The 14,735-nt window shown below is 41.5% G+C and overlaps 1 protein-coding gene across 1 annotated transcript; it reads left to right on the forward strand.

Annotated features, from left to right (window-relative positions):
* The first annotated feature begins 931 nt into the window (after positions 1–931).
* On the forward strand, positions 932–11,484 carry rbm24a (RNA binding motif protein 24a). Its single transcript, XM_073463257.1, has 4 exons — positions 932–1,372; positions 2,534–2,657; positions 3,079–3,133; positions 9,568–11,484. The coding sequence occupies exons 1-4, from the start codon at positions 1,205–1,207 to the stop codon at positions 9,917–9,919; spliced, it is 699 nt and encodes a 232-aa protein (XP_073319358.1). The 5' UTR covers positions 932–1,204; the 3' UTR covers positions 9,920–11,484.
* Positions 11,485–14,735: the final 3,251 nt, after the last annotated feature.

The raw sequence follows: 14,735 nt of genomic DNA on the forward strand, positions 1-14,735 counted from the left end.
TCATGTTCAGACACTCTTGATTGAATTGATGTCTGACTTTTACTTGATCTTCTCTCATCATAAAAGCTGTGCGTAATTCTGTGACGCACGGCGCATTTGGAGATGCTCGCACTTGATCTGATTATTGAAATGCGAGCATTATCTTTTTAAGATAATAAGGGTTGAATTAGCAAATACTTTTCATCTCTAGGATCCCCCAAAAATATATAAATTGCTCTTATTTGATAGAATTGTGGCAGATATGACGTTTCAAAACCTTAAAGTGAAGGAAAAAGCAGACATTTGAGGGAAACCCCATGAGTTTCACCACGCTTTCATGCCTCATGACTGCCTGCATGGACACAAAGAGTTGCCAAAACTCTGTCAACCCCCCACATGTGTCCTGAAGGCTGATCCTTCCAGCGGAGCCTCAAAGCTGCACCTGTCTGCCTGCTGCTGCTGCTGCTGTTTGTCCCCGAGCTGTGTCCTCCATCTGACCGGCTGTTCCTGCAGGGAGCCTACAGAGAGACAGGACAGACCTTTTCCACAGAAAAGTCCAAACCTGATCTGCTTTTATCTCACCAAAGAGAGAAAAGACCAAAAACCAACATATATTAATTAATAAGGCTCTTTTTGATTCATTCTCAAGTATCTTCGTCCCCGGCATCAGTGGCATCAGGTTCTGATGGCCCCTGATGGTTAATTAAACGTGATTCAAGTAAAGACAGTCCGGATCTTTGCCGTGCAGGAGCTCCAGTGTTTCACACACGCATACACACACACACACACACACACACACACACACACACACACACACACACACACACACACACACTGTGCAGGTTTCCCAGCTGTTTGTGCGCGCTGGTGGGCGGGCAGAGATCCGGACTGAAAAAGCTGGGTGGAGTTAGGAGGCAGCGCTTTTAGGAATGGGTCCCAAACCTATTTAGTTAGACAGCAGAGTAACCAAGAAGAGCTGGAAACACCTGATGGTCTCTCTGGGACAATCCGCTCCATATAACAGCCCTCTTTACTGTCGGAAGATAAATCTACCTCCAGGCTTCATTTTTGTCGAGTTTTTGTTTTGTTTTCTCTTCTGACAAACAGTGACAGAGCCAGCTGATCTCTCTTTCTCTTTCTCGTTTCATCCAAAGAATCACCGATAAGGAGACATTGCACTATTCTTCTTTTTTTTTGTTCATATTTATTGTATTTTGCACTAACGATGCACACCACGCAAAAGGACACGACCTATACAAAGATTTTTGTCGGGGGGCTTCCCTACCACACCACGGATTCAAGTCTCAGGAAATATTTTGAGGTGTTTGGTGAGATTGAAGAAGCGGTGGTCATTACCGACAGACAGACCGGCAAGTCTCGGGGTTATGGATTCGTAAGTATCACTTTCACGCAGTTTAACACTAACTTTGCACTTTTTACGCACGTTGGAAAACTCCTTCCTTTACGCGTCCCTGTTGAAGTGCGCAGCTGTTACAACACCACGGCCCTAACTTTAATTTATCTGCAGTCGTGGGATGTTTATGTTTTGATAAGCTTAAATTTGCCACTGGCTTCTGTTGCAATCTCCACCAACTTGTCGCGCTGTGGTATGCGCCCTGACACGTTTGAGAGCGATCTGGCTCTCACACTGACAGCTCTGGTTGGCTGAGGGAAAAACCTCACAGTGATGATGTCTTGATATTACAGAGCAGTTTTCCCCCGCGGTCACGCTGGTTTCATCATCTCCAGAGCTGTTTACAACTTACACCATGACGTTGGACAAATAGTTTGCTCCCACTTGTCATAAAACCTGACAAAGGACATATCAGAGGCAGTTCTGGCTCTGTTTTTAGTGACAGCTTGATTTATTCATACATCCATGTTTACCCGATGGACTTTTTTGCTTAAAGAGGGAACCTTATCTGGACTATTTAATCATGTGTGAGAAGTAACTTTGGCACATGGATGATGTAAAGTTGCAGTCATCCCTGATATGCACAAATGTCTGTGGTTCTATGTGAAAACTAACATTTCTGACACTTAAAACTGAGATTCAACTCCAACTTTGGCTTCAATCCTCTCTTTATTGTCATAGTGATGTCATATTATCTCCCTTTTCTTTATTTTCCTTTCAAAACTCGATCGTTTAGCCAATTCAGTGAGGAAAAGCTCTGGAGAAAAAAAAGGTGTAAAGAGAGATGGAGGCTGAGGAGAGTGATAAAGTTTGGTTGGTGTGATGGAAGCGATAATGGAGCCATGTCCAGTAAATAGTCTCGGCACATCTACATGAGGGCGATGGATGTGTGTGTGTGTGTGCAGCCAAAAGCTCGCTGTAAATGAAGGCCACATTAGCAGAGACGCACAGAAAGAGGGTTAACATGCACACACCTCCTACACCCACACCACTACGATCCAACATTTTGTTTTCTCCATCAATATATGATGCTTTTAGACATAACTGTTAACCTGCTAGTCTGCGGGAATCTCACTTACATAACTGTTTCAATCATCCACATTTTCCTCACCCTCTGTGTGTTTCTTCCTCCACTGTCAGGTGACGATGGCGGACCGCTCGGCTGCAGACCGAGCCTGTAAGGACCCCAACCCAATCATCGACGGCAGGAAGGCCAACGTCAACCTGGCCTACCTGGGGGCCAAGCCTCGGGTGATGCAGCCAGGTAAAGACGGATCAATACAACAAAGAATACACACCTGAATACACTTTTTCTGCTTTACTTTTCTTGTTGTTCTTGTTATCAAAAGTTGGAGTCAGACATGAGAAGACATGGTTGCTTAAAGAGAATTTTCAACATGAATAAAGCAGATGTTTGATTAGCCAGTGGCAACTGTCTATGTTCCCACAGTGTTTGTTTGGGAGCGTTTAGTGGTTTTTTTTTTTTTGGCAAAGCAGCAAACAAGAAATTCAAGCCAATCCATCCCGATTTTCACCTCAGGGTTCTCTTGTTTTTTAGCTGATGTAAGAACATGTCAGGAGGCGAACAGGTCGTAAATACTCTGCTGATGTTATTGAGCCTATTAGTGAAGTAAAAGGACAATAAATTTGGACTTCTTAAACATCTGAATTCACTTGTTTTGCAGGCTTTACCTTTGGTGTTCCCCAGATTCATCCTGCGTTCATCCAGAGGCCTTATGGGTAAGTACTGATGAGTCTATGTATTTTAGAGGATTTGTGATATAGAGACAAAATTATTCATGTTTTAATTTGATCTTTTCTCAGTTTAATGTGTGAGAATTCATACTATGAGACTGATATTTGCCTTTTTTCTCCCCAAACATAATTGATGGCTGATAATCAGAGGTGGACATTAAGTCTTAGCTTTGTCCTTCACCTCTGTCCACCAAACAGCCAGTCAAACTAGGTTGTAAAAATGTGTGTGAGTGTGTATACATACATACTCGTGTGCGTGTGTGTGTGTTTGTGCTGAGTGGACAATGATGGAAACCTCCAGCCTGACTCAATGTTATCTATCTTTCTCTGGTCCGACAGGCTCGCTCTCGGTTAAGCTAACTGTGCCGGTTTGTGGAATAGTTCTGCGAACGTAATCACAGATCAGAGAAAAGGAATTACCTGTAGACTCAAACACACAAAAACAAGCTCTCAAAATGGTGATTATAGATGCATGTACGTGGGTTTTGACCTCTTGTTTTATTTTTATTTGAATAGAACTTAGAGCTTTGTGTGCGGTTATGAAGTGGTGTTGTTAGCTAAACCGTGTGCTTTCTTACTTCAATGACCAAAAAAAAAAAAAAAAAAAAAAGCTGGATTGATTGAATTTTTTGGGGTGTTTCCTTTTTTTGTGGAAGCGTGTCAACTTTGCCAACGAAGAGCAAAGTTTTTTTTGTTTTGATTTTATTTTTTTTTATTGCTTTTAGCTTGTGGTTGACCTATTTTTTTAACAGGATGTGCTGTTTCATGTGTTTTTTTGGCTGTCTTGTTGGAGTGAGTGGTGAATTTTCTGTGTGGTTTTATTTTAATTTTTTTACTCCCATTCCTCACATTATTACCTCAAAATAACACAACCCATCACTGCTTGTGTGTGCTTATAGCATCTTCCTGGTGTTACTAGCAGTTTCTTCACTTAACACAACATAGCAGCAACAAATTCACCATGAAAGTGTCTCTCTCTCCTGTCTTTCTTTCTTTCTGTCTCTCTCTCTCTTTGTCTTTGCTCTTCTCTGCACCACACATGCGAGACTCGTGGTCACGTAGCGCCATTTACCAATCAGAAATGTTTATGTGTACGTATTATGAATGAATGACAAGCCTATCGGTTATGGAAGTATGTGTGTTCATGAGCGTACATGTCTGGTTGTGTTGGTACATATAAGTGCGTGCTCTCATTGTGTTTGTATGTGTGCTTTGTCCGTTCACATGCACGCTCATTTTCAGCTCAGCTCACCAAAGTCTCCAGTGTGACACAAACAAATGTCTGGATGTCTCTCTCCCTCTCTCTCTCTCTCTCTCTCTCTCTCTCTCTCTCATTCTCTTGGAGCGAGCGAGCTTTCGTCACATGGGCTCGTGGTGTTAAGGAAAACAAGCGCGCCCATTGTGCCACACAAAGCCCTGAATGCTGACACTGCAGTCGCATGAAGCTCAGTGTGTGTGTGTGTGTGTGTGTGTGTGTGTGTGTGTGTGTGTGTGTGTGTGTTGGGGGGTCTGGTGATGGTGCGGGAGTGTCTCTGTCATCTAAGCACAGAGCAGGGGCCATTTAAACAGGGTCAGAGTGGGTGTTTAAAGGGCCACATATACGTACAGCCTTGCCACGTCCGTACAACACAAGTTTGAGCATTAATCAATGTGAAAGTCCAGACTGACCAGTAAAAAACAACTAAGTTAACTTGATTAAAGTTTTAAAGTGAAAGTTTTCTCGTGATAGAAACTCCAACGGAGGCCCAAAATCATAAATCATAAACTTGCCTCCATATCAGTAAATGGCATCCTAAATACCAGGGCTGCCCAAAGTGGAGCCTGTGAGCCAAAGTCGATCCGTCAGTAGATTCAAATCAGCCCGCCAGAAGTTTCAAACAGAAATAATTCAAAATTAATTTTAAAAAATTACAAGAATGTTTTTACTGTTATATTTTCTGTGAGGTAAAAATGTTTGTAAAATAGGTTTGATCCCTACTTGTTAACTATTTTTCATAATCTGATAAAGCAGGGCAGAGTGATGCGTTGCACAGGGAGTCAGTCAATTAAAGGAACTTGGGATGCTAGGACACTGTAAATTTTGAAAGTTCACAAGTCAGGAAACCAATTACCTCAGAATTACAAAGTAAAGTGGAATATTAAATTTAAGTTGTGCGAGCTAAAACGTTTTAACAACCTAAAATCATCAAAAGACCACCAAAGGAAGGAACCACAGTTGTTGGTCACTTATACTCATTGTAGTAACAAAGTTTTCTTCATCAGGTAAAATTATTTTAGTCAAACAGCACCAGCACCATAATTATTATAAATCTCACCCAAGAAGAAGAAGAAGCCAGCAAACAAAATATGGTCATAAAGCTTATGTTCATGTGCATTATGACTCAAGTCTCACTAGACTTCAAATGAAACTATACACCAGATCTATCTGTGTTTGGCTCATAATAACATAAACACAACATTAAAATATGTAATAAAATAATAATCATAACAGGCGAAACAACAGAAGTCTCATGAGAAACTCTATTGTGTACTGCCAACCTCTCACACTTTCGTGCTGCACAAACACATGAGATCCTCTCACCTCAGTGTACGTTTGCTCTCGCTCAGCAGACGGTATGCACGATGGCAGGGAACCTTTATTTAGCCGTGAACTTTAATGACCGCTGGGTTGCATGAGTGCGGCATTCCAGCAAAGACACTATAGGTACCAGCACGGCTTCACAAAACACACAGTTAATCTTATTTGTTTGATTTTCTTATTTTAAGACGACCTCCAGGGAAAAGAGGTTATCTGTTTTTTATTAGGAGGCCATATTAATTGGGTCAGCTAGCTTTGCTTCCCATGGCTAAAACCTCTGCTTCTGCCACGTGCGTGTGCATTTGTGTAGTGTGTGTGTGTGTGTGTGTGTGTGTGTGTGTGTGTATACCCGACCATCACACATATACAGCGTTAGTGGGGAATCAGAGACAGAAAAGTAACACCCAAGAAAGCACCAAGCGAGGAGTTAGATTTCAAGAGCAGAGGAGACGGTGACATACCGCTGGAAGAAGAAAATGCTAGACAGTCAAAAAATAGTTACTGTCTGAGCTGCAGCCTCTGCACTCAATCATGTACAGTAGCTGCTGTTAAAAATGGTGCAACTAAGAGTCAGATACTTCTTTAATGTCATTCATGCAGAGTAATGACCTCTTCAGACTGATTGAAAGACCATAAAATGGTTCTCAAGCAGCTCTGTTGCACTTTTGTTGACAATGTCTGACTCACAATGGACAGATAAAATGCACATATAAAAACCTTGGGCCTACAGTGCCCAAAATGCACCTCGATGGCCAACTTTTTATACGGACATTCAGGTGCCTAATGCTAGTAGCGGCTGATATACTGTAGCCTTAGGCCGCTTAGCCTCAAGCAGAGATGAGAAGCAACCTTTCTTTCTAACTCCAAACCCCCAGAGTCCTTTCATTTTCAAACTTGTAGTCTTCCGACCCAACAGACTTTTGGCAGCTTCCTCTGGAGGATTTACAATGTTTCCACATTTGCGGTCGTACTCCCCAAACCCTATAAACAGACTCTGATGTGTAGAAATCCTCTTTATGTCATCATTTCTTTATGAATACTCACGTTTTTCATTCAAAGGTCTGACTGGCTAAAGAAAATCTCAAAGGCGTTTATGTTTAAAAGTTGACTCATTTACCATTTACACATGAAAGTGTATTTACAGGTCTTGAGGAGTACTAATGCATATGTGAAAAAAGTAGTATAAAACCATTTGCGGCTCCAGATGAAGCTGAATGTAATCAGATAAATTGCCTCCAGTGATGTCACTCAGTGGCTAAATTGCATTGTGGGTAATGTTGGCACCAGATTTTCAAAAAAGGGAGAAGAAAGCCTGGAATGAAGGAGGTGATATATATTTAGTTCTGTTTGATTGATCTTTATCATTTTGTTTTTAAACTGTCCATAATGAGTCCAATATTGGATCAGTGGACTGCTTTCAAAACCTGGTGCCTACATTACCCGTGGACATATAATGAGAACTGTATTCATGAATGAGAATAAATGTTTTGATTGTGTGACTCTTCAAGAAAATGCTATCGTACCAAATTGATCAAATTCTGATGGTGAAACGAGTCATTTCGTGGGGTTTGTGATGCCTCGTTACCTGGGTGGGTTGGGCTGGGTCTCTTCATGGGGGGTTGACATTACCCACAATGCAACTTAACCACTGAGTGACATCACTGGAGGCAATTTATCAGATTACGTGCAGCTTCCTCTGGAGCCATGAAAGGCTTTGTGCTACTTTTGTTTTTTACATTTACAATAGTGCTCCCCAACTTGGAAACACTTAAATGTGTGAGTATTGGTGAAGTTACCCTTTAAATCAGTACCGTAAAGTCCATGTAAATTCAGAGACACTGTCATCAAGCCAGTTAAATTCAGCTCGCTGCTCATTTTCATTTACATATTACCGTACAAGTACCTTTATCACAGCGTGAAAGAAACTTTTGAACAGACCTGCATTATGTTTGTGTGAGAAAACCCAGACAATGTGCGACCATGTTAGGTGTAGTTGCAGTTATATTGGCGTTGGACCAATCAGGCTAATATTAGCCTTTTATTACATATTGGTTAATGGCCAGTCAGTGGAGTTTCCTCCCTTTCCCGCTGGTTGTGAATTATTCATTGATTTCACTTTTGAGTTCAGATAACAGACAGGAAATGTCTCTCCACTGTTTTGTGAGGGAGTTTCTCATTCAGCAGGTTTTAAAGATGGCGTCCGCGAAGAACATCCTGGAAACATGCCTCACCCTGCTGAGTCTCATTAGTGCTGAGGGACTTTTAGCATCACATGATGATGTTTCTAAGGAGAGTAAATGGCCTTCAAAAAATTGGCCTAACCTGTGTACAGTATGTCTTAGTGTTACTGAAGCCAAACCGAACCTCGACATTTACTCAGTTTACACCTTCCCTTTTCTTTCTTTTTGTGTCTTTAGTCGAGTGATTGTGCTGTGCCCTTGTCGTTGTTTCTGTAATCCGTCTAGTCGAGGTGGACTATTTTTACATATTTCTTCCTCTCTGACGCCTTGCTCTTGTTCTGTTTTTCCTGTTTTTCTCCTGGCGCACTGTTTTCGGTTGAGATGTGGGTTGGATTGGATAATGGAGTGCTGACAATAGGGTTGCCACGATAGATCCTGGCTTTTGACCTGTAACATTTTCTGCAGCTCCTCTCCTTCTCTCCCGATCCAGACTAAAAAAAACACCACCTGATGTTCATTTATGCAGACTCGGCTGATTATATTTGGTTTCCTTGATTTTCTCTCGACAGATTTTTGAGCCACCTTCATTCAAACTCACCTACAGTCAGCTGTTGTTGGAGAACTGTTTCTGTTGAGTCTGATGCTTCTCATACCATTCGGATTAAAGTGAAATTGAATTTGACTCTTCTTTTATCTCTAAAGTGGGGGGAGGTTTTTTTCAGGACATCAAAAACTCAAATTCACAAAGTTTTTTCTTCTTGCTTCCACCTACAGCCAAAAGTTGACACTTCTCTGATCCAGTAGTGTAAATTTCAAAAGCTCCCCTCGTGCTTGCTTTCCGACTGAGTTTCCAGTCCTTATAGAGTCTGGGGGGCGGGATAAGGCTATGTCATGGAGGGCAGAATGTGCTCATTGTTCATAATTGTTTATTTAATCGAAACATCCCTCTGGGTGCGGAGCCTAGTCCCGGCTCCCCCCGCTGCCTCCCCGGCTCTTTGTCCCGACACAGAGGGGGAAATGGCCAGCAGCGTCCCTTTTTGAAAACTGTCCAGCTGTCAAAGTGGCAGTGACATTTTCACAATGCTTCCCTGGGCTCATCTCCTCTGTCCTCACCCCCCCGCCCCCGGCACTGTAAGCCTCCCCTCCCTCTCCTCCCCTGCAGCAGGCAAGGGGACGGCACCAGAGCCAAATCCACATGTGACGGTCAAACGAGCTGCAGGTTACAGATCCCCGACTCTTTCTTTTCATCTCGCCTCCCTCTGCTTCTCTGAAGTTCTGTCTCCACAAACACAAACTCCAAACTGACCAAAACAGAAAATATGAAACCTGTTCTCATGTTGTATCCCATCAAGAACATAAAACCATCACCTCCTCCAAATGTAGTCATACAAATGTGATTTTTCGGTAGATTTGAGTTTAAAAGTTTTCCTCACCTTCCAATCTTCTTTTCACAGCGAGATTTCTATTTTGGCAACCCTATATTGTTCTAATCCCTACTAGCAGGCGTTTCCTTGGTGTTCTTGACTGGTGGATTGGACTGGGGCTGGGTGGTGGGAGGGCGCTTGGCCGCAGTGTGATGGAGTTTGGGTTTTAGGGTGGGTGCTGTCACTGTCAGACTGGGTGAATCGAACTAACCTGTCACATGTGTGTTTGTTTCACAGCATCCCGGCACACTACGTGTACCCTCAGGCCTTCGTACAGCCTAGTGTGGTCATCCCTCATGTGCAGCCTACAGCCACTGCACCTGCCACTGCTTCCTCCCCCTACATCGACTACACCGGAGCTGCCTACGCGCAGTATTCTGCAGCCGCAGCCAGCGCTGCCGCCGCCGCTGCATACGAGCAATATCCCTATGCTGCATCCCCTGCCGCCGCAGGCTATGTGGCTACCGCCGGCTATGGCTATGCAGTCCAGCAGCCTTTAGCCACCGCTGCCCCGGGCTCAGCCGCGGCTGCAGCCGCAGCCTTCGGTCAGTACCAGCCTCAGCAGCTGCAAGCTGACCGCATGCAATAGCAGCCACTGCAACCACTGGACATGCAGAGCGAGGAGGGCCGCCCCCGGCCACAGCTGATTGGTCACGAGATGGAGCAGCGAAGGAAAAGGAAGAGGGAGTGGCCTTAAGGGTGGGCGTGTCAGCGACTCAGAGGCAGAGTTGCTTTAAAAGGTGATGATGATGATGGTGGTGATGGTGGTGGTAGTGATGATGATGGTGAGGTGGAAACTTTTTACAGTAACTTTCCAACTTGCTGTGCTTCAACCAAAAAATGAGAAAAATGAAAAAAAGTCGCAGAACAAATAATGGAAAGTGATTTACGATTATTATTGTTGTTGTTATTACTATAATTATTATTATCATTACTATTATCATTGTAGTAGAGTACTTATTTCTAGAGAAGAAATGCAGGAACTAATCCCTGTGGTTGGTATAGGTGTTAAACTAAGCCTTTAAGTCCTATTGCTGTCTTTAACGTTAGTTTAGGAAACTGTTCTCTTTTTTTTTCACTTGTGGTTTTTTCACAAGTGTTTTCAGTGATTTGATGCCCTCATAACATTTATATTTATTATTGTTATCGTTACACATTGGGGGCTCATCTTGTTCTTTTTGTCTTTTCAAGTGCATTTTTTGGAGTTAATATTTTCTGATAATCAGGGAAATGGAACCGTTTCCAACGTGTTGGCTATTATTATGTGACCACTGTCAGGAAGTCGAAGAGTCGTAACTCGTCGTGTCACACATATTTGAAGAACTACCTTTTTATCTTCCTGATGCTGAATGTCCCTTTTTTTTACTCTGTGTCTCGACCTCTTGACCTATGCAAAGCAAACAAATCACCAGGAGACAAAACAACAAAGAAAAGAAACAAAAAACTGAAAATGTCATCAACTCTGACTTGATTCTTGGACTAAAGAGGGACTTGGCAAACAAAACAAACGCACTGACAAAAGGAGAGAGGTTGAAAATGGCTTCAGACAATGAGAAACACTAAATCAGTTGCTTTTCCACATGTTTCACTCACACACGTACACCGACACATGCATCCAGAGTTGCACACATAGCAGTCAAAGACAAAGGCAGCACAGTTGTGTTTCTCTGTGGCTCTGGGATGGAGAGAAAGAAAAAGAGAAAGAAAGAAAGAAAGAGGGAGAGAGCAGCTGCTGGTGGGGGTGGACAGAGCCGCTCCAGCGCCACACAGACAGATCACTCTGGAAAGAACGCATCACTTGTGCTCGTTTGTTGAGCTGTCACATTTTAATCCCCGGCCGGGCCCATTTGGGAACCAACTTCACACCCCTCTACCCGACACAGAGCCCCACAGCAGAGCCCCCCAGTCATTCAGCCCTGCAGCTGTCAGCACTTCCACCTCTGTGCTGCTGTAGTCTGGTGTCAGGTACACACTCGCAAACACACACACACACACACACACACACACACACACACACACACTTTCACCAAAGCCACCCCAACAACTGGCCTGCCTCATGTCTGTCAAGAACACCAGGTGGGGTGGAGAGGACGGGGGTTTGACTCTTTGACGTTATGTTGGTCTGTGTGCCTTACATTTTTACTGCTATTTAAGAGAAAAAAAAAACTGAAAAAAAGAGAGAAATACTATTTAAGATATTTATTTTTGAGGGTTGACTATGTTGACGCTCTGAGAGTAGAGACTTAGTGGCGGTACTGTATTAATATCATGTACTCATCTCAAGGCATATATAAGTTATTGATTAGTTTTAGTAATAATATTATTATAATTATTATTATTAACATACTCAACCAAAAATGTTGATGTAGGAGTTATTTAAGATACTGTTATGTGCACTGTACTTTTATTTTTATTTTTTTTTTGATTCTTTAAAACAAGACATTACATATTAGCTTAATGCCTTTATGCCTTTTGTAGGGAAGAAACTTTATTTAAATGCAGGCCTGTTTGCATGCATATTGTACTCTGCCTCTTCTGTGTTTAGATGAGAGGAAAAAAATAATAATAATTTTCACAAAAAACAAGCGAAAATGCTGCTTTCTCCACTAGAATGTATAGTCGTTGTCGAGGTTTCAGTAGCTGTGCTTCTTTTGCTTAATATTCATCAGATGGGCTATTTTACACTGTTGGGAATTTTTATACTTGAACTATTTCTTACAAGGGAAATATGAAAAATAAATGACAAAAAAACTTTTTAAGGAAGCTTTTCCATTGTCACTGGATGAAGGCATGTAAAGTGTTATTATTTAAATGCAAAGGTCCTGTTGATATTAAAACCTTTACTTCAGAATTTCATCACCATTTACTCAAAAATTGGAATAAAATGTTCTATATTTAAAAAGCGTGGAGACATTTCTTTTCATGACAACTAATATTCAACTCAGGTTGCACGTCAGCTTATTTGAATGTGAAACACTTTTTTACAGACGTCCACGATCTGTTCGATCTTCTCCTGTACCCATCCTTCATATGCATTCATATTTCTATACATACACCCATGAACATAATACTCATATTTTTCCTCTGCACCAGCTATGTATACATGTTGAGAGGTAAATAATCATATAAATGATTTGTGTAAATGTACCAGCAAATTGGGGGGAAAAAGAAGAAAATTATTAAAACGCGATTGCTTGTTAATAGCCGAACGTTATTTCATCGGCTAATCCTTATTTTCATTATAGGGGTGCTGAAAATGAAATATTGATATTGTGTTAATAATATACACATGATAAATCATCTCAATAATCCAGGGAGGATGTTCGGCGTTCATCTTGTTACCTTTTCACTGGTAAACAGAGTAGTTGATGGAATTGTTCTTATTGTTACAGTAATGGTTGCAGACTTTCTCTCTCTACCTTTCTACACTTTGGATTGGATTTTTTTATTGAATTCGATATCTTTTATTTCCCTTTTATTTTATATTGTCACTTAATAATGATATTTCATAATCTCACTATTGATTAAAGGGTTGCCTAACCACATGCCCACTGCCTTTAAACTAGCAAGCTCAAGAACCGCTACCAGATTTAGCCAGTTAGCTCCTGTTAGCCAGAGCAACAACAATGTCAAAGGAATTTTTAATTTCAAACAACTACAAGCTGTGACATTTAACTAGAGAAAGAGAGTTGCACTTTTTAAATTTTAAAATCAAATCAAGGCAAAGTTAACCATTTCAACCAGCTAACGCTAGCTGCTGAAACTCAATAAAACAAGCTCACAGCTCTGCTTTGCTCATCAGCCAGCTAGGTGGCTAACATGTTGAACCTCACCATACTGTGTTTATTTAAAGCAGGAGCTAGATGGTTTATTCAGAATAACATTGATGCTGTTGCTCAAGCTAACTGATGCTAAGTGGATAACAATTGTTGAGCTTGCCAGCTTAAAGTAGGCTAGCAAGGCTATTACAAGTTATGAAATAAAAAGTGACATGAAATTAAACTGTCAGTGAGACAAAATTTATATTATGAATGGCCCTAAAAACAGAAAAACCTTTTTTTAAAGGCCATTTTGGATCAATATTGAACACTCTGTGCCTCCATAGCCAGCATGTGTCTTTGAGTCTGAATAAGTGTGTCTTATTTCTCTGCTGACAAACACATCACACATGCCAGATGCTGCGCTGCTCCTCCTAACTGTGAAGCCATCTTGTTAAGACATTACATGAAACACTCTCACATTACAGTCACACCCACGGCCTACATGGATACGACTGACACATAATAAAGTCTCTCAGGACTCAGTCTATCAATGATTCAGCCGCTCTCTAATCAATAAGTCATGTTATAAAGAGCCCGCTGCCGTGTCTCTGCCGTCTTTTGCTCGGCTCCAGGGAGTATTTTTGGTCCCTGGTGAAACATGAACCTGGCCTAGACATACTGTAGGTGGGTGATCGTGACACAGCATGGAGACAGCAAGGCCTCATGGGTGAAATCACCAGCTATCATAGCGCCTGACATCATGATATAATAAAAATAAAGCTGTGATTTTATTGAAACTGATGTAGAACTATGACAGAGTTCTGATCAGACTTTGAAGGGGCACCTTTATTCTCTATAATGTTTTCTGTGGTTCTGGAGGATTTATAAGCTGTAACAAATGGGTTTGTTAACAGATAGTTAATTATCAGCTGAAGCTTTACAGATCAGTTATAAGTCATTCATAATTTATTTCACTAATAACTTTCGGGTTGCCAGGTTGTGAAAAGTCCCCTTGAGGGTTGAGTCATTTGACCAAAATCCATTTATTATGCAGAATTAATTAATTAAAGACCACTTTTATTAATAAAAAAAAGGGCATTTCTGGCAGCATTGTTATCCCCCACTTGGTGAGCAAAAAACACAAGTGTCATCGCACAGCAGGCAACATGGCTGTAAAGTCTCCATTAATGGTAATCGCATAGAAACAGAAGTCAGCTATAAACACTAATAGCATCAATTTAGGGTAAGGGTTAGCTACTGTTTGTTTGTATGTGGTTTTATTTGTTAATAAACCACTAACAACACATTACACAACAAAAATGACTCATTTAGGAGTGCTCTGGTGCCGTGCCATGGACTGCAACCTGGTTTCCACTTGCATGCTGTTTCTCATTTCTCCTCAGTCATCTGTTGTACATATGGACTTAATGAACAAAATTATCTGGTGTGGAACAAAACAGTGGCTTTAACTATTTTGAAAATCATGCATGAACACGTCGGGATAACAGACCGTTCTTCTCCCACTCTGACGATATTGTGTAAATGCAGCATAACAACAAATGCCATCAAGCTGCCTTATGGGTAACATTGAGCAGGGGCATCACCAATCTCTGCCATTAATCGCATAACTTAAAGACTATTAAA

The sequence above is a fragment of the Pagrus major genome, chromosome 3 (assembly GCF_040436345.1).
Source record: "Pagrus major chromosome 3, Pma_NU_1.0".
Classification (NCBI taxonomy): Eukaryota; Metazoa; Chordata; class Actinopteri; order Spariformes; family Sparidae; genus Pagrus; species Pagrus major.

Excerpts from the sequence above, each read along its gene's own strand:
- rbm24a (XM_073463257.1), top strand. The coding sequence starts at position 1,205 with ATGCACACCACGCAAAAGGACACGACCTATACAAAGATTTTTGTCGGG. Across the intron at positions 1,373-2,533 it reads AGTCTCGGGGTTATGGATTC|GTGACGATGGCGGACCGCTC; the intron begins GTAAGTATCACT and ends CTCCACTGTCAG. Across the intron at positions 2,658-3,078 it reads GCCTCGGGTGATGCAGCCAG|GCTTTACCTTTGGTGTTCCC; the intron begins GTAAAGACGGAT and ends CTTGTTTTGCAG.